The sequence below is a fragment of the Neoarius graeffei genome, chromosome 16, assembly GCF_027579695.1.
Source record: "Neoarius graeffei isolate fNeoGra1 chromosome 16, fNeoGra1.pri, whole genome shotgun sequence".
Lineage (NCBI taxonomy): Eukaryota > Metazoa > Chordata > Actinopteri > Siluriformes > Ariidae > Neoarius > Neoarius graeffei.
Window position 1 is genome coordinate 42,574,463 of NC_083584.1, and position 20,931 is coordinate 42,595,393.

Genomic DNA, 20,931 nt, shown 5'->3' on the forward strand with positions numbered 1-20,931 from the left:
AGCTGATTGCTGACGAGGCGCGTAGTGCCAAGTTCACTGTAAGCCATGTACGATGAGATTGAGTGGAATAACTCTGTTATTATATCCACATTCACTGGATTTTGAGAAATGGAGCATTTTTATGTTCATTTTTTGCAAATTTGATAAATAAAAACTTTGTACAGAACGTCCGTCAAAATCATTTCCACTCAGAATGCAAACAATCTGGTGAAATGACAGTAGCAATTTGTGAAAAATGCTATAATAATAATTATTGAAAAATAAAAAAGATACCTTCTTACCATCAAATACTTTATTCCATATTTTGTTGCTTTTTTTGTTCTTTTTTTGGGTTTTATTTTCGAGTAGAGTTTTTATTTCATCCTCGGTTGATTCAGTAACACGCTCCGCCATTTTGTTTTTCTCTACTCATGGTATATGAGCTGATAGCCTAGTAGTAGGGTAGCCAATCAGAGCACTCATATCCAGTGAATATATATATATATATATATATATATATATATATATATATATATATATATAGAGAGAGAGAGAGAGAGAGAGAGAGAGAGAGAGAGCACAATTTCCCAACTTCCTAATGTGTTTGAGATCAAACAGTAAATAGTAAATAATAAAATACAGTAAATAGCCCAATTCCACAACTGTAGTAATTCATATTATGTCAAGAACCGCTCAACTAAGTAAAGAGAAATGACATCCATCATTACTTTAAGACATGAAGTGACTTTTAATCCATAAAAATGAAGAAAAAACATTGAATTAGACAATTCTTCAGTCCACACAAACCCAGGACAAGCAGATTATGTTTCCACGCTGTCAGTAATTTTTCCCGGTACATTGAGTAAGCTGATATGGAGATCACCATCGTAATGCTTTTTTCCCCCATCATTTCCAAAAATCCCTGTTAACTGCTGAAGAGCAAATAATTCAAAATAATACCACAAAATAACAGGTATCAAGATACATCAAGATCAAGATAATTGCTTTCTAATTATTTATGATCTCTACCATTGTAATGATTCATTATTAGTATACTAATATATCTTAACATAGTACTAATTGGATTCATGTAATTTTTATTTACTGCAAACCACCAAACATCTATGCTGTCCTTCATTCTAATGTGTTCTAATAATCCAAGAATCTAAAAACAACTTTTTTTCTTTCAAAAACAGCTTACCAATTTGTCACAATTGTAGTTCCGTGAGAAAGAAAATGTCACTTTAGATCATTTTATCAAGTAGAAACAAATTACTGTACTATATGATTGAAATATAGCCATGGACATTAAAATGATAAATTCTATATTCAACCTGATATATCTAATGTCTCAACATGATTGTTTCTAAAGTCCATATGATGATGTTAAACAGGACAAATTCCATTGGAGAGAATACAAAATCCAGGCATGTTAACTCACACCAGATGACTAATAACAGATATAAGTGAACTAGATTTTACAGAAATGCAAAATTCAATCTCTAAATATCTTCATTAACACCTGGGTACTTTAAATGTGTAAAATGAGCTTTAAGTACTTTATAAGCTATACTGTGCCAAATGTTAGAGGTCTAAAATACTTTCAAATCAAATCAAACTGCTTTCGAAATTCTTTCAGGAATACAAGATGGGCCAGATTTGTTCAACAGAAAATGAATATACTCAAAGGTGCATAATAAAAGAAAGAGCAATTAAATTTTTATTTCCGGTATTTAAAAAAAATGAACTTTTTAAAAACATTAAACAAACATGAATAAATGTTTACTTTGACTCAATACCCTTTTCTCAGAAATAAGAGAACTGGATCCAAAAGAAATGTTTACTTTTCCTTTTTATTTTGGTAGAGTGAGGAACACTTTTGCTTGTTATTCTTATCAATATTGTCTATGTGGAGTTTTAGAGCTTGTCTAGACAGGGATTTGGATTGCTAATATATCAGTATGAAGAAGTTTAGTTGGAATCCCTACAAACAGTATCAATTTGGAATGGAATGTGCCAAATATTAAAGAAATACATGTTCAATTCTTTGACATACAAAACATTATTTATGCACAACTCAAACACTTTTCACAGTTCTATCCAATCACAAATGTGTTTACGTCATGAGTCAATCTGAATGCTGCCTATCATGTAAAATTGCACTGACAGTCGACAAATATTTTGCAGAGCGGATTGTATGACTGTATATTTGCTCAAATCCTCCAGTTTCAAACACCCTTTTAAGCCCCCTTATATTTGAGCATGACAGGCTGTGGTTCTTTGAATTAGCGTGATTAATGACAGTGTGTCTAGACATGTGGGACGGGAAATGCTAGCATCCATCCGAGGCAAAGTAGAGGCAAAACAACAAACAAAACAAAGTGGAAACCCACCTCCCTTCCTCACCAACCTACCTCTTTTCAGATATTTTCACTCAAAAGGACTTGGAAACATTTCTGCAGAGATACAGCCCACAAGAAATCAACTGTGATAGCTGTAGAGAAGATATAACATGCTTGCCAGTACAGGATCCCAAAGGAACATCAGTAGCACTGGCTGTCTAGAGTTCTGCTGGGATAGGCTATATAATTTGAGATCTTGAGATTAATTATGCATATTCTCTATATACTACCATCCATCCATCTTCTTTAACTGCTTATCCTGTTCAGGGTTGCAGACAAGCTGGAGCCTATCCCAGCTGACTACGGGTGAGAGGCAGGATATAACCTGGACAAGTTGCCAGGTCATCGCAGGGCTGACACATAGAGACAAACAACCATTCACACTCACATTCACACCTACGGTCAATTGAGAGCCACCAATTAGCCTAACCTGCATGTCTTTGGACTGTGGGGGAAACCGGAGCACCCGGAGGAAACCCACGCAGACACAGGGAGAACATGCAAACTCCACACAGAAAGACCCCCATCAGCCACTGGGCCCGAACCCAGGACCTTCTTGCTGTGAGGCAACAGCACTCATCACTACACCACTGTGCTGCCTATACAGTGGTGCTTGAACGTTTGTGAACACTTTAGAATTTTCTATATTTCTGCATGAATATGACCTAAAACAACATCAGATTTTCACACAAGTCCTAAAAGTAGATAAAGAGAACCCAGTTAAACAAATGAGACAAAAAGATTATACTCGGTCATTTATTTATTAAAGAAAATGATTCAATGTTACATATCTGTGAGTGGCAAAAGTATGTGAACCTTTGCTTTCAGTATCTGGTGTGACCCACTTGTGCAGCAATAACTGCAACTAAACGTTTCTGGTAACTGTTGATCAGTCCTGCACACTGGCTTGGAGGAATTTTAGCCCATTCCTCTGTACAGAACAGCTTCAACTCTGGGATGTTGGTGGGTTTCCTTACATGAACTGCTTGCTTGAGGTCCTTCCACAACATTTAGATTGGATTAAAGTCAGGACTTTGATTTTGCCATTCCAAAACATTAACTTCATTCTTTTTTAACTATTCTTTGGTAGAATGACTTGTGTGCTTAGGGTCATTGTCTTGCTGCATGACCCACCTTCTCTTGAGATTCAGTTCATGGACAGATGTTCTGACATTTTCCTTTAGAATTCTCTGGCATAATTCAGAATTCATTGTTCCATCAATGATGGCAAGCCCTCCTGGCCCAGATGCAGCAAAACAGGCCCAAACCATGACACTACCAGCACAATGTTTCACAGATGGGATAAGGTTCTTATGCTGGAATGCAATGTTTCCTTTTCTCCAAACACAACGCTTCTCATTTAAACCAAAAAGTCCTATTTTGGTCTCATCCATCCACAAAACATTTTTCCAATAGCCTTCTGGCTTGTCCATGTGATCTTTAGCAAACAGCAGATGAGCAGCAATGTTCTTTTTGGAGAGCAGTGGCTTTCTCCTTGCAAGCCTGGCATGCACACCATTGTTGTTCAGTGTTCTCCTGATGGTGGACTCATGAACATTAACATTAGCCAATGTGAGAGAGGCCTTCAGTTGCTTAGAAGTTACCCTGGGGTCCTTTGGGACCTTGGCAACTATTACATGCCTTGCTCTTGGAGTGATTTTTGTTGGTTGACCACTTCTGGGGAGGGTAACAATGGTCTTGAATTTCCTCCATTTGTACACAATCTGTCTGATTGTGGATTGGTGAAGTCCAAACTCTTTAGAGATGGTTTTGTAACCTTTTCCAGCCTGATGAGCATCAACAACACTTTTTCAGAGGTCCTCAGAAATCTCCTTTGTTCGTGCCATGATACACTTCCACAAACATGTGTTGTGAAGATCAGACTTTGATAGATCCCTGTTCTTTAAATAAAACAGGGTGCCCACTCACACCTGATTGTCATCCCATTAATTGAAAACACCTGACTCTAATTTCACCTTCAAATTAATTGCTAATCCTAGAGGTTCACATGCTTTTGCCACTCTCAGATATGTAATATTGGATCATTTTCCTCAATAAATAAATGACCAAGTATAATATTTTTGTCTCATTTGTTTAACTGGGTTTTCTTTATCTACTTTTAGGACTTGTGTGAAAATCTGATGATGTTTTAGGTCATATTTATGCAGAAATATAGAAAATTCTAAAGGGTTCACAAACTTTCAAGCACCACTGTATATGTACCTTTTTGGCCCTAAAAAGATACACATAGTTACCTTGAGATCCAATAATAAGCCCCAAGGGGTACATTGGTGTAGAGTGTACCATGGGGTACAGAAGTGGACACCTACTGTACCCCTATTTCTAACACTGTGATTGACAGTAGAGAGACAGTTGCCCCTTTTCCACCAAAGTAGTTCCAAGGCTGGTTCGGGGCCAATGCTTAGTTTGGAACTGGGTTTTCTGTTTCCACTGACAAAGAACTGGCTCTGGGGCCAGAAAAAAAAACGGTTCCAGGCTAGCACCAACTCTCTGCTGGGCCAGAGGAAAGAACCACTTACATCAGCGGGGGGCGGCGGGGGGCGGAGTTGTTAAGACCAACAACAATAACAAGACCGCGAAAGATCGCCATTTTTAAGCGACGAGAAGCAGCAGCTGTACAAACGTAAAGTCATCCATTATTATTATTGTTGTTGTTGTTGCTGCTGCTTCTTCTTCTGTGTTGTTTTTGCTTCGATATTCGCACCAAGGTTTATGCAAACGTAGCGACGTAACTGATGTATACAGCGACGTAACTGACATATACAATGACGTAATGATGTGGCTTCCCTTAGCACCACGAGCTATGGAAAAGCAAACTGGTTCTCAGCTGGCTTGCAAGTTGAACGAGTTGTGAACCAGCACCAGCACTGGCCCCGAACCAGCCCTGGAACTGATTTGTTGGAAAAGGGGTAAGAGTGTTCCATCCCTCCCCCAAGAGGCCTTTGCCTCCCAGCAGTGGATGGGCCATAGATAGGCTCCTGGTGCCAAGAAAAAAAAAGGAGAAAGAAAGAAAAAAAATTTAATTTTAATTTCAGAACATCTTCTCTTGATGCAGAGCACACTTGATTTCATGTTGATACATAATTTACCAAATCATTCAGCTTTCAACTCAGAGTACTATGATGTACTATACTGATATACTGTATGGACACTACAACCAGAAACAACTCATCAGTTCCTTGTGGACTGTTTGCTTCTTTTTTCCTCCCAAACAGCATACAATCACATCAACAGTCTCTTACATCAGACTTTGGCTATGCTCGCCTAATCCCAAACAGTGGTTGAGGACGAGGCATGCATTACTCTTTCCCTGAGTCTGGACAAGGCCTTCTGAAGTTGCAGACCATGCTGACAGGCGTGTTCATCAAACTGGAAAGCAGACTAGAACCCAGAAAGAAATCGTTTAGAAACTGTTTATGTAGGGGTTTGTAATATAAACAGTAAAATCTATGTAAAGCAGGAAAGGGTCAGCATCAGTGGGTCTCAGTCTCAGAATGAACAGACATGTATTACTCGGGCTTTGTGGTATTGCAAGCCAAACTTTTTGCAATACATTTCCCCACAGATGTCCAGCTAAATTGCCGAACTCATAATCCACTAAATAAATTTTGTTCAGATAGTACACTAGGCTCTAAAAGATTGTTTGGTCATCTCATTGCTTTTCCTGGAGACCAGTTCATTTTTAAACTGGACTACATCAACAGATGTTTATATTCAGTTATTAATGATGCAGCTGCAGCCAAGCAGTACAAAGAGTAGCGGCAGATTCCAGTAGCTCTTCGTGACAATTTATGATGTACAGTATATGTTCTCGAGGTGGTAGTAGAACCAGACACAAAGTACTGGCAAAATAGATTGCGTAAAAAGGCAGACGATCCAGCTTGGATGATATGAGACTGCCTAAAAGTACATATTAAGATCTTCAAAGTTTCAAAGCACCAGATCTTTCCAGTAGATATTTCCTATTGAAATACATTTAGTACAAGTACATTTTGATTAGAAACAGGAAAAAAAAAGATTGCAAATGAAACTTCTTGGATTGTTTACTTTACCAAATTCCACTTTGGGGAGAAAAGAAATACGGAAACATACCACATAAAAACCTGTAGATGATAAAGTGCTGGGAAATGTAATCTACAATCCAGCCTGTGTTTAGATTTTATAGTGAAATGAAAATATTATGAATTTTTCTGGTTTGGTTTTGCCAAATTAAAACAAATCCTTTGCAGTGAGTAAGCATAATGTAATTTTTTGTGATTTTTTTTTTTTTTTTACTTTTTCTGTACCAGTAAGAAACTACTATTTCATGTTTAACAAGCAGAACTTGAATTTCTGATTATTTAATTCTTGACCCATGCCCAACAATAGAGAATATAGGGTAACAATGAAGGGACTGTAGAAGTGTGAGCTGATATGAAATTATTTAATTTCCCTTCCAGGAATATTTACTTTCTCAGAAGGGCCTCTTTAACGCTGGTGTCACCCCTGCCGTATCCATTCTATACGCTCGACTGGTGTTTATTTTTGCTTTTGCAGTCTGAAAGCACAGCAGAAGTGTCTATACACATAGTGACAGATAGACGGGAGATCAAATGAGCTAAAGCAACCCAGCAGCAACAGGCTCTGTCACTGCAGGATCCACATACAGTACCAGTCAGAAGTCTGGACACGCCTTCTAATTCAATTATTTTTCTTTACGTTTATTAATTAAAAGTCACTTCATGTCCTAAAGTAATGATGGGTGTTGTTTCTCTTTACTTAGTTGAGCGGTTCTTGACATAATATGGATTACTACAGTTGTGGAATAGGGCTAGTTACTGTATTTTTTTATTATTTACTGTTTACTGTTTGACCTCAAATGCATTAAGAAGGCAAGAAATTGCACTAATTAACTTTTGATGAGGCACCTGTTAATTGAAAAGCATTCCAGGTGACTATGGAATCAATTTTGTGCCAAAATGTTCATACAATACTTTTGAAATATCAAACAAAAATGACAAATCAAAATACAAAAAAAGAAAAAAAGTCAATTTTTTTAGACTGGCAAACAAATTATTCATGTAATCGTGCAAAATATCAGTCTATTACTCTTCAGAAACCTTTTATTTTTGTTCTGCGTCTTTCTCAGTTTTGCTTCACGTAATTTATTTTGGTTGCGATTCCAGCTTTCTCGTTTGCGCTCCCTGACTTTTTGCTTGCAGTTTTGGCACAAACTTCACGTGTGGGTGGGCTGTCCAGGAATGCATTCCCATTGGCTAACTTGTGTTTGACTGACAGCTACGCTCAGCCATTCCCCCGGAGGCTGTTGCGGCCATTTCCTACTCGGATTTTGGCGGACTGTTTGACGAGTGACCGATCCATTGACGGTAAATAATGCCGCTTTTCCACTACAAACGCGGCTGAGCCGTGCCGTGCTGAGTCGAGCTGAGTTGAGCTGAGCGGGGCTGTTGGAGTTGCGTTTCGACTACAACCGCGCTGAACCGCGCTGGCTGGAAGTGGGTGGACACATTGGGTGGAGTTAGCGAAAGTGGGTGGACGTCACGTGATGTCGTTAAGCAGCGCAAACAGTGACATCAGTGAGCTTTTAAGCGGTAGCCTCACGACCCGGATAGTAAACAATAAACATGGAGTCGTTAGTGTTGCTGGTCTTGGTGCTGTGGCTTGTTGTCACCGACAACGCCAACAGATACTGGCAAGAGCGTATAGATGAGGCGAGGCGCATAAGGCTCCAGAAATTCTCGTAATTCGTAATTCTTCTTCTTCCGGGTTTGCGGTGTTTACAGATCCCAGCGCGCTCGCGGGGCGTGTGTGGGCATGTGAGGACACTCCTCACCAATCAGTGCACAGGGGAGTGTCTGCTCACGCCCCCAGCCTCACTCGGCACGGTTTGGCTCGCTTCAGCCCCACTCCAAAACGGTGCGAGTTTTAGGGGCTAAGCAGGGCTGAAGCGAGCTGAGTCGTGCTGTTTTTTGGTAGTCGAAACGCAAGCCGTGTAGGGCTGAAGTGAGCTGAAGCGAGCTGAAGTGAGCTGAAAAAGGGTAGTGGAAAAGGGCCATAAGGATCGAGTGGACTTCAGTGGCGACTATGATATTGAATTTACACAAGTTAGCCAATGGGAATGCATTCCTGGACAGCCCGCCCACACGTGAAGTTTGTGCCAAAACTGCAAGCAAAAAGTCAGGGAGCACAAACGAGAAAGCTGGAATCGCAACCAAAGTAAATTATGTCAAGCAAAACTGAGAAAGACGCGGAACAAAAATAAAAGGTTTCTGAAGAGTAATAGACTGATATTTTGCATGATTACACGAATAATTTGTTTGCCAGTCTAAAAAAAAGAAAAAAAAGTCAATTTTTTGTATTTTGATTTGTCGTTTTTGTTTGATATTTCAAAAGTATTGTATGAACATTTTGGCACAAAATTACATTTTGGCACAAAATTGATTCCATAGGTGACTACCTCATGAAGATGGTTAAGATAATGCCAATAACGTGTAAGGTAAATGCATCAAGGTAAACGCTGGCTACTTTGAAGAATCTAAAATATGAAACATATTTTGGGGTTTTTTTAAACACTTTTTTGCTTACTACACATGTTTGTTCCATATGTTATTTCATAATTTTGATGTCTTCAGTATTGTTCTACAACCCCGATTCCAAAAAAGTTGGGACAAAGTACAAATTGTAAATAAAAACGGAATGCAATGATGTGGAAGTTTCAAAATTCCATATTTTATTCAGAATAGAACATAGATGACATATCAAATGTTTAAACTGAGAAAATGTATCATTTAAAGAGAAAAATTAAGTGATTTTAAATTTCATGACAACAACACATCTCAAAAAAGTTGGGACAAGGCCATGTTTACCACTGTGAGACATCCCCTTTTCTCTTTACAACAGTCTGTAAACGTCTGGGGACTGAGGAGACAAGTTGCTCAAGTTTAGGGATAGGAATGTTAACCCATTCTTGTCTAATGCAGGATTCTAGTTGCTCAACTGTCTTAGGTCTTTTTTTGTCGTATCTTTCATTTTATGAAATGATTCAGCCAACAGGCTGGCCAGTTCAGTACCCGGACCCTTCTTCTACGCAGCCATGATGCTGTAATTGATGCAGTATGTGGTTTGGCATTGTCATGTTGGAAAATGCAAGGTCTTCCCTGAAAGAGATGTCGTCTGGATGGGAGCATATGTTGCTCTAGAACCTGGATATACCTTTCAGCATTGATGGTGTCTTTCCAGATGTGTAAGCTGCCCATGCCACATGCACTAATGCAACCCCATACCATCAGAGATGCAGGCTTCTGAACTGAGCGCTGATAACAACTTGGGTCGTCCTTCTCCTCTTTAGTCCAAATGACATGGCGTCCCTGATTTCCATAAAGAACTTCACATTTTGATTCGTCTGACCACAGAACAGTTTTCCACTTTGCCACAGTCCATTTTAAATGAGCCTTGGCCCAGAGAAGACGTCTGCGCTTCTGGATTATGTTTAGATATGGCTTCTTCTTTGAACTATAGAGTTTTAGCTGGCAACGGCGGATGGCACGGTGAATTGTGTTCACAGATAATGTACTCTGGAAATATTCCTGAGCCCATTTTGTGATTTCCAATACAGAAGCATGCCTGTATGTGATGCAGTGCCGTCTAAGGGCCCGAAGATCACAGGCACCCAGTATGGTTTTCCGGCCTTGACCCTTACGCACAGAGATTCTTCCAGATTCTCTGAATCTTTTGATGATATTATGCACTGTAGATGATATGTTCAAACTCTTTGCAATTTTACACTGTCAAACTCCTTTCTGATATTGCTCCACTATTTGTTGGTGCAGAATTAGGGAGATTGGTGATCCTCTTCCCGTCTTTACTACTGAGAGCCGCTGCCACTCCAAGATGCTCTTTTTATACCCAGTCATGTTAATGACCTATTGCCAATTGACCTAATGAGTTGCAATTTGGTCCTCCAGCTGTTCCTTTTTTGTACCTTTAACTTTTCCAGCCTCTTATTGCCCCTGTCCCAACTTTTTTGAGATGTGTTGCTGTCATGAAATTTCAAATGAGCTGATATTTGGCATGAAATTTCAAAATGTCTCACTTTCGACATTTGATATGTTGTCTATGTTCTATTGTGAATACAATATCAGTTTTTGAGATTTGTAAATTATTGCATTCAGTTTTTATTTACAATTTGTACTTTGTCCCAACTTTTTTGGAATCGGGGTTGTACAATGTAGAAAATAGTTAAAATACAGAAAAACCTATGAATGGGGTGTACAAACTTTTGACTGGTACTGTATCAAAAGGTGAATTTCTGAACTGATTTGGGTATTATGCTACCATAACAAACAGCATATTTATAGTTTAAGTTTGATTAACAAGAGTGCTCTGAGAGCACAATATCCCCTGCTGGCAACTATGCCATAACTCTGGTAAAATGCAACGGAATTGAATGAAATTGCAATATGCATATTACCGACATATAGCAAAGAATCCTGCCAAGTTTTGTGACATTCCTCCAAAAATTCTGAGAGGAGTTGATTTCAGAAGGTGAGTACCCTTCCCGGGACGGCCGGACAGACGGCCGGACGAACGGACATCACTATGACATAATCCCCCTTTGGGTCTTTCGGCCAGTGGGTTATAAAAACCGCATGCTTTTGATGGAAGATACCATATAATGTCTTGGGAGGCAAAAAACTAAAGAGATGGCAAATGAGGGGATGAGGGGGAGACAGCAAAAGACATAAAGAGCCCTGGAAGTAGTAAGGAATGAAGGATTGTGCAATAAATGTTCGAGACCCAAAGTGCAAACACAATCGCAGGTCACAAATCCTCCAAAAGAACTGCCAAAGAGAAACACATCTTCAAATAACACCATGCCCTCGCTTGTACTCTATATGACTGTCTAAATACATCTGCGCTAGTTTGACAGGAAGTTGCCCTTGCAGACACTGAGCAGAGATCCATTCACAAACACACTCCTCTCACTGTCCGGGCGTATGGGAAATGCATTACCTTCAAAAATCCTCATGTTCCATCTGTATTATCAGGAGGAAAGCACTCCAGAATTTAAAGGCTGTACTATGAAGGTTGACACCTGTGTTCCTTTAATGCATCAAGTTCATGATGATTAACCCTTGAAATATATTAAGCAAGGTCTTAATGAATGGTAGCTTTTCATTTTGACCGATCTGTTCTTATTTAATGATCACTTAGAAACAACTTCAGAACAGATGTTTTATACTTTATTGGAAGAGAGGGCACCACTTACTTCTGCTGTTAGGAGTATAACCCAGACCATTATTATAAAGAGCTCCATTCACGCAAGCAATTCAGCCCAAATTACCAACACTTATGGCCTGTTTGAAGCTGCAGTTATTCTCCCCTGCTGATAGCATAATGTGGATTGACCTTTGTCACCAACCATTATGCCAAAGCATACTCTTTGCGCTGAACAGGAGGAGGTGCGAGAGACACTTTTCCATCAGCAATTATCTCCAGTTGGTGCTACCCGCTGTACCTCTTAGTGCCATGTGGAATGTGAGAAGGTTGGGCAAGTGCCCAGCCAAGGCATAGACAGTGTTGGCAGGGATTCGTATGTGCTATAAAGTTGAGGTGGTGGAGGAAGGGTTTAAGGATAATTTTCAGTTTCAGCCTTCAAGCTGCTGAGCTACAGCTCTAGCATTGTTTAAATAGAATTTAAAAAAAAAAGCAATATAACATCCTGACTTATCCTTTGTCAGTAAAGATGTGTGACATACAACTGCTCACAAATGCCATAGAATAAAACCCAGCAGCAGGTGAGTGTGAACATGACCAGGGCCATGCAGAGTTCTGGCATTGATCATTAGATGCCAGTAATAATTTTACTCTAGCTGCTATGGACTTAGAGCATTATTTGCATAGTGATAGCAAGGAGGGACAAAACAGCAGTGATGAGGACATGTATTAGGTGGGGTTTACATTAGACCGTATCAGCGGATCATCAGATTAACGTTTTTTTAAAACGATTAGCGTGCACACAGCAACACCAATACACGATTCGCGTGCACACAGCAACGCCAATACACGGATACGCTCGGCTCCGCAGGCATCCTGCGCTCCAAATCACTCCGCCCTGAACAGCGAGTGCCCTCTGGAGGGTTCGCACTCCGGCCCTGCGCAGCTCACAGAGCGCGCGAGTGAAGTGCACAAGCAGTGATTTGGGACTGAGCCGCTGTGTGTGTGATCTCAGTGCATGTCGGGCATGCGCGTCACTTACCACTTGCAAGTGGAAGGATGGCAAGCTTAAAGACAATCATAACTACACAATGGGCAGTATTTGCATCAGTATTTGCAGTATTTTCATACTTTTATACTCTTTAATGAAAGGTGATACAAGGCGGAAATCCGTGCCGTTTTTCAGCAGTCGCGTCACATGACCAACGCCAGCGAATCAGGAAGGTGGATGTCACAGTGACGTTGTCCAATGACGACGCCAGCTAGAGCTCAACACAGCGTATCCGCGTATTCTCAATGTTTACACAGCACCGGAGCTGACACGATCTGGATTGAATACGTGGACCCTGGCGGATTCCCGTTTCCCGGCGTTTCCAGGCATTTTAATGTAAACGGACAGTGCATCCGCGAAGAAAACGAGACAGATACGGTCTAATGTAAACTTGGCCTTACAAATCATTTTTCCATTTACACTTTCCTGGATGATAAACAAGTTTCAGTTGGCTGTTGATATAACAGCCATCAGTACTTTATTTGTTCAGTGACTTTACTGAGAAAGTAAAAAACTCGACTGACGTTTGTGCACGAAAACTTTGTGACTTATTTGTTTAAGTGCTATTTCCAGGTGGTGCAAAACACCCCAGTGTCATGGCATATGAAGCACTGGCTGCATTACACATGCTCACCAACATGGTACATGGTCTAACGTCTTGCTGTTTTAACTATATTTAATAGGCATATTAAGTCGCTTGAATATATGCTTATGAATTTTTTTCCCCGAATCTGGAACATGAAAGCAAGTGCCTAAAATGAACAAAATACAATACAATGTAGCACAAAAACCATTATATAACTCAAACACTATCACCACACACAGTTGCCTCACATATGTACACTTCATCAAGTGAAAATGAACATGCTTGCCAGACATCTTAATGTGTGAGGAGAGAACACCACAGCTCATAGCTCAAATGTTAGCCAAAGAACTTTTTGTTGAAGGCACAAACATGATCTGCTTCATCAACAGAGACATTATCAAGAAAGGATAAAGACTACGGCTACATAAAGTCGTCCATCCCAGGGATTCAAGTACTCTTACTTTCCATACTCTGCATTAATACACATAATTTTGAGTTATTATAGTTGCTGCTTTTTAGTTGAGTTAATTGGGCTTCTGAGAAATGGGATTAGGTTACAATGAATCTTCTCCTCCAGTTGATAATGTGATTTTCTACACAGAAGTGACCTTGTTTTTCTGTGCAACTTATCACACTGCTTTCTATGCACCATTTTTGTCTGCTCAAAGCCCAGTTCTCCAATGTATCCTTTTAATAATGATGGCAATGCAGTATTCTTGCCTGTAAATGAGTGCGCTTTTGTTCCATTGTGGACGATCAAGAATATCAGCAAGTAAGATAAAGCAAACTACTCCCTAAGCTCTGAAACAGCTCATATACTGTATATAGACACTCATTTACACTTCCATGCTCACGCCGGTGTTGTCCTCCTCTTTAATAAACCATCATATGTCTTCCCATTGGCAAGGTTACATTTGTGCTCATTATTTATCTACTTGTCTTTCTTTAGAGATAGACTTTGCTGTCTGGCCAGAGAGGCTTCAGTCACTCCCTTTCATCTGAAATGTGAGGTATTGATTTACAGTTATGGAAAAGTTGAAAGAATGGAATCATAGATATGGTAATACAACGTCCTGCTGAAACCTCTGGCCTGAATTCGAGTGTAGGCAGATGAAGACGGACTCTCAGAGCTGAACATCTGCATGAGCCTATCCACAATGGGACACCACTTCAGAGCAGTGCACTAGAGCTGACTCCTTTCCTGTAGAAAGTCCTTTTTGTATGCATGACATAAATATACGTGACAGATGGTGCCACTTCTGATACAGGAGAGAAAACATGCGTAAAAGAGAAATGCACAAACGCCTTAGAAGATTTTCAATTGGATGTACCGGTAAATGTAGATGGAACGGTCTACAAAATACACCTGGGAGCTCGAACATTTAAGCTAGACATGATGCCTACAGAGGTCAAGTAAAGATTAGCTATGATCATCCAATCATCATTTTGACATGTGCTGGAGCATCTTAATGAACTTTTTAGCAGTACAGAAGAACATTGCAATATTGTTGAATAGTAGCCCAATCACTATTTGAAGTAGTTGCCCAGACTCTGTACCAAGATTAGAGAAGCGATACCTGCTATTATATGATTCATGAAAACATTGAAGAATATAGAAACTAACAGTTTAACGATACACATTAAAATAAAATATGTGTGAGATATCCTGGGATGTTAATCTTACATAATGTTCATCACAAGTCCAAATAGGCTAAAGGCCATGCAATCAAGTTAAGAAATGCTGTTCAAGTCCAAGTCCTGAGTGTTTTAGTGTCTAAAACAATATCCTTTATTTCCACTCAGAATAAATTTCAGAATAAAGCATTCAACATGTTAGGATGGTGTTAATATCGATAAAACCTGACTGTCATTTTATCCCTTTGTTTGTAATACATTGTACATGTCAACACCAAGAAAAAACAATAATTAATATACTCAGAGGAAGAAAAAAAGCCAAACATTTCAACATTTCTGGAAAAACCTCAGTCTATTCAACAGACGTTCTCATCCATGATATAAGAGATAAGTGATAGGTGACTTCCGCAAAGTTGCTGCCATTAAACTCTGAAGAGAGTGTACGCTAGTGAGTAATTCGTTTAAGCGATAGAGGATATATAGCTGCAAGAATGCCTGTGCCTCGTTCAGGAGAGACTGGAAAAAAGTCTGAAGCAATAAGTGCAAAATGAAAGAGATATTAAATCTACTCAAGTTACAGGGTAGAGCATTAGGTCCTTGCTTGATCCTATTTTCAGCAGTAAAAAAGAAAATTAAAAAAAACCCACCAAAACCACTTCAATGACATTCAAATTGTTAAAAAAATCTGTTTTTGTTAAAAGATTGATCTGTGTACCACTTTTCAACATTTGCTAAACGGCGCTATATTTTTCGAAAAAGTCATGAACACGTATGACCCTGGTTTCGATTTTCGCATGCATTTAAAAGAGGCTTGACACAGCTATACATGTATTTTCTTAGATATTCCCCTGACACACTAAGTAGAGGTTCTGTTTTACTTTCACCTTCTGTGAGGATTGAATGTGAAGCACAGACACATTTCACTGCTTCTGTGATGAATGTGCCACTATTCTGGTTCCTTTAAAAAACAGGAAGGAAGAGCACTTCAGTCTCATGAGCGTCTGACAGCTCTGCCTTGCTCGGTTTGTTGGTTTTGGACAGCACTATCAGCAAAAACAAACTTTGATACAAAGGAAGTCACCCCTAAAATAGCTTGGTGCAGCTTTGGCTTTTTAGCCATGATGCTGTGTGGCCGTCAGATAATTGAGAAAAGAGTGAAAAGCACTCGGTGAAGGAGAACTGAGAGACGGCATTTGTCTAGCTTTTGGATTAACCTCTTGTCTTTGCACTAGCAGCCATTGCCTGTGTCTAGGGAGAAGCTGACCAATATGAATTTTACATGGTCAGGGTTCAAATTTATGATGTTAAATCAAGAGCTCAAAGTGCGAGGCTTTCTCTTTAGAAACAGGCATTTCTAAAATGTTTTCTCTGTAGACAGATTGGAAAAGATCTATCATTTAAACTCCCCCAAGGACTTCCACATGTCCCCGTGGCCTTTACTCTTGCCGAACTGGAGCTAGAGCCAAGCTTCAGTGTCTCACTGAATACTTTTAGCTTAGATAAACTTCAACTGGTCTTGTTTGCTCCAAAGGCCAAACTTACTGCTGGCTTACATTGTATGTTCTAGCTCCTATTTTTAAAGAATGATCCAATTTGATCACAAAGCCAACAGTGTACCTTTGGATCTGACAGACACGGAGAGACTATAAAAGTCTGGGAGGTTAGAGTGAATAGTGCACCATGTCTAAAAGACCATATAATCATATACAGTAATCCACAACAGTTCTCCTTAAGCTTTAGGCCATTCCTTGTGCCACAGTAATCCTTGAACAAACAGAAGCCACATTTGACTGGGCCATGTTATCAGGATCTTCTTTTACCCCCAGCATGACAGAATTCCTCAGAGCAAGTGATGTGCTCAGCTCTGATTTTGTGGCCCTCTTTTCCACATCCAAGCATAGACAGGTCACTATCTGCTACCTTTCATCAGGCGAGAGATGCAGAGGTATTAGAGCCACCTCGGCCATCCACCACCAGTCAGGGAGTACATGATTAAGATAGATAGACTGGCCTGGGACACTTAATCTTGTGTGATTAAGTATGTTGACTGAAATCTGTTAACTGTGTCCTCATGTTCCACTTGTATAATTAGGTTGAATTAACAGGAGTGAGGTTCAGCTTACTCTAACACAACATGTCATTGTGCAATTGCTCTCATTAAACAATTTTCTGAGAAATGGACTTTATGATTGCACAAAGAAAGATGCAAATGAGTATATAACATAATATCCCTTGTATTGCACAACAATGACAGGCAGTTTCACTGGAAAGAAGCTTTCCAAGGAGCCAAAATAATTTATTTTGCTGAAGCTTATCCAGATTCAGATTAGGTATAGAAAAAGCAGTAGAGTCATACAATCGGCACTTGTAGATAACGACAGTAATGTGGTTGGGTGGGTATGTACAGTATGCCTGTGTGTGTTTTAAGCCAGAGATGTGTACAAGTAGAATGAAAAACGTTAAAGATCTTTGTGTCTCATACTGCCAGTAAGGAGATTTTATAGAACTACTACTGCTGGCTGAATAAAAGACACTCCAGAGTATTTTATTAGTGTAGAATCCAATCCATAGTCACTTAGTCTGATAAGGACTAATGGAAGCTCCAAATCTACCGAAAATGTACTTTACATTCTGCTTATACATTTCAGAGATAAGGACGAATTAAATGAAGGATGACATGTATTTCCTTTAAAATGAAAAAAAAATAGCATTAAATCAAATATTATATCAAATCTGATATTATACACTATGGAATAATATAAGAACATGGTGGAATAATGTAATTCCAAAAAGGTAAATTAACTGAATGTAGTTAAAATGAAACTGGGACTTTTAACAAGACTGAAGGTTTTAAAGGATTTTCAGACGAACTTGTCGTTAATCATCATGTCATGCACACTGCACTTAGCTTCTGCTCAATTTTAAACAAGAAGATTAAAACAAGAAAATAAGAAAGCCTACATTAGACAGTCATCAACTGCTTCACCATGAACATCTACTGCAGCTCCGACATTCCAGTGTTTACACATTCTTCTTAATATATACATAACATATAGATGCACTACTGCTAAGATGGGACGTTTACTGTTAAACGTATGGCTTCAGAGAAGGAGAGTGATAGCTGGTAATGTTAAGGGCAATTAATCATAGGCTGTAGAAACACTAGACTATATAATGTGCATGTCTATTTGATAGCAGCAGTGGGTTTAAAACTCAGACTGATACACTGGGTCAATTAGTAATTGTTTTTAACTTGTGTGTCAAAAACTAGAATCCTGAGTGGGGGATAGATAGATAGATAGATAGATAGATAGATAGATAGATAGATAGATAGATAGATAGATAGATAGATAGATAGATAGATAGATAGATAACATCTATCTATCTATCTATCTATCTATCTATCTATCTATCTATCTATCTATCTATCTATCTATCTATCCATCCATCCATCCATCCATCCATCCATCCATTTGCTTATTCGTATTTTTATTAAAATATTATGCTTGTTTACCCATTTCAGAGTTATTAAAAACATTATTTCACTCAACTAAAGAAATAATTATCCCTCAATTGGTGGGCTGACATAAAAAACAAAAAAACAACTAGAATAAAATAACTTGAACTATATTTGTACTTAGATTCTTCGGACTTAGACTCATACTGTATGCATGATTTATTTACTGTGTTGGTTTCCAAGCATTTATTCTTGAACTCTGAGTCACATAAAATTATCCAGTTTTCTTTCTCATTACCAGTACATAAACAATCTACAAAATGGTCAGTTAGACAAGTGTAGTTTCACTGTGACTTTCATGAAGCAGTCACTTGATTTAAGATGAAGCCACATTTTTTCTAACTCTTTTCTCTGAGCCGTCTTGAGGTTCTCCTTCGCCTCCTGTCATTAGAAAGACAGTATACAAATAGTTTCCTGGGTGAGTGACTAACCGGCAGACTTGCAACGTGTGGAGTCCACCAAGACATCTGTGAAATCAGGCACTAGTCAAGCGAATCACCACTGATGTCCAGTGTGAGCCACATGGAGCGGATGCAAGCTTGGTAGTATACGTATAAATCAGGAGTCTGACAGTTTGAATCACAACACAACAGCTATTTAAAAATAATTGATGACAATGCTTGTCATAGCATGGCACGCCATTTGTTCTCTTGACGGTGGGATTTCTACTAACACTATGAAGTTCAAAGCAAAGGGACAAACTCAAACAGATATAATGCAAAGAAAGCACTGGTTTCATTACTTCTAAAACAATGTGACATGCAGTTGTGCAACTGCTTGCATTAAACCTTTTTTTCTGAGAAGTAGAGTTTGCAAAATCGTGTATTTTATACTTTCCCAAAATAGCTTTTGGGAACTATGCATCTGTGTCTATGTATTTATTTGTTACGGTGTGTACAGAAAAAAAAATACACTGAATTGCTAATTTATCAGGATCAAGGCCAAATAAACTGTCAACTCAGCATGCAGTTGAATCTGAGATCAGGTGCTGAGACAGCTTTACCTTCTGTAACCACTGTGTGTAGTTCTCCATGATGTGCTCCAACTGTTGAATCTTCTGGTTCGAGTAGTCAGGTTCAGGTGGAGGAGCATCTCTCTGAAGTGAATTAGCATTGTACTGAGTGCCTGCTTTCGTCTCACGGCATGATGCACCAGCATTTCCGTCGCCTTCTGGGAGGATGAAGGTGTAGGTACATTGGCCGTGCTGGAGCCGGTGATACCTGCGGCTAGAGGAACCTCCTGTGCTGCTGGCCCTCCCAGAGGAGCTTCGTGATCCTTCATCTGCTCCTCTCTTCTGCTCACTCCCAATACAACTGGCCACTACCAGCAGAGCTGCTAAACACAGGGAGCGATAGGAAAGTGTCCACCAGAGCATGTCAGCACCAAGGAAAAGATCAAGGATACAGAGCTGTCAAGCAGATCTTTTCGAGGATTCCTCTGGATATATCTTGTTGCTTAAACTAGTCCTGAATCAGAAGCCTGTTAGAGTGTCCAGTGGTTCAAGATATGCAGTGTCCATATGGGACCTCCTTGGGAAAGAACCTGTTGAGAACATTGCTGGTCTGGTTGTATCCTCACACTTGTAAAGTGTAGTACTGTTGTCCAGTGTATCCCTTTGGAGAAAAAAGAAGTGTCTTGAAAAGTTTTGTGCACGTGGTACGCATTGACAGCTATTACATAGGCAATGTGTGGCTGAGGTTCTGAAGCCAGGTGTCCATAAAGAGATGCAGCACGCAGAGTATGAACTGTGCCGTCAGACCTCCCCTGGTGCGCTCTCTCTCTTTCATGTTCTGCTAACTCAGTTCTGTCTGTGACCAAGCGACTGTGCAGGATTCTTTGCTTTAGGCTTCTAGCATGCTCTGTGCCTGCCCCTCAGAGTGACTGGAAAGGAATGTGTGTGCGTGCGTGCATGTGTGTGTGTGTGTGTGTATATGAGAGAGAGAGAGAGAGAGAGAGAGAGAGAGAGAGGCAGAGAAGGACCCCAGCACAGAGGATGTTCTCAACGTCTAAGGATCATTTTACAAGCTCTCTGACCCTGGGCTTTTGTGGTAGCCCTGCCTCCAGTTCATGGCCTGCTGTGGCTTCCCGTGCACTACACACACACACACACACACACACACACACACACACACACACACACACACACACACACACACACAGAGCATGTTTATGTTTACAAGCTAATTTGTCAGGATTGCACTGCATGTTTCTAGTTTCCCTGTAATTCTATATTCAAAGCCACGTCAAGTCAAAGAATAATTTAACTTGATTTTCAGCTTTATAAATTTAGAAGACAAAAGATGGATCACTGTATGGAATATAACATTTGTGAATTCTTCTCCTATCACGAACACTAAACAGAAAAACTGCATTTTTTCCCCCCACTTCCTTGCTCTATGTACAATAGTGAAATATAACACTAAGCTGATGGAGAGTCTGTGTTGCAAGATAAGATTGCCAAGAACTGGCTTTTTCTGAGATCGCTGCTGTAGTTTCTTTTGGAAAAGGTAAGGTAAGGAATTAT

The 20,931-nt window shown here is 39.6% G+C and overlaps 1 protein-coding gene across 2 annotated transcripts in view; it reads right to left on the reverse strand.

Moving 5' to 3' along the window:
- The window catches only part of angpt1 (angiopoietin 1), a 99,228-nt gene extending 78,898 nt beyond the window's left edge, over positions 1-20,330 (reverse strand). For both annotated transcript variants that reach the window (XM_060942985.1, XM_060942984.1), the window contains exon 1: positions 19,411-20,330. In XM_060942985.1, the coding sequence (XP_060798968.1) occupies positions 19,411-19,782 (372 nt within the window). In that variant the 5' untranslated portion in view covers positions 19,783-20,330. The remainder of the gene's footprint in view (positions 1-19,410) is intronic.
- Positions 20,331-20,931: the final 601 nt, after the last annotated feature.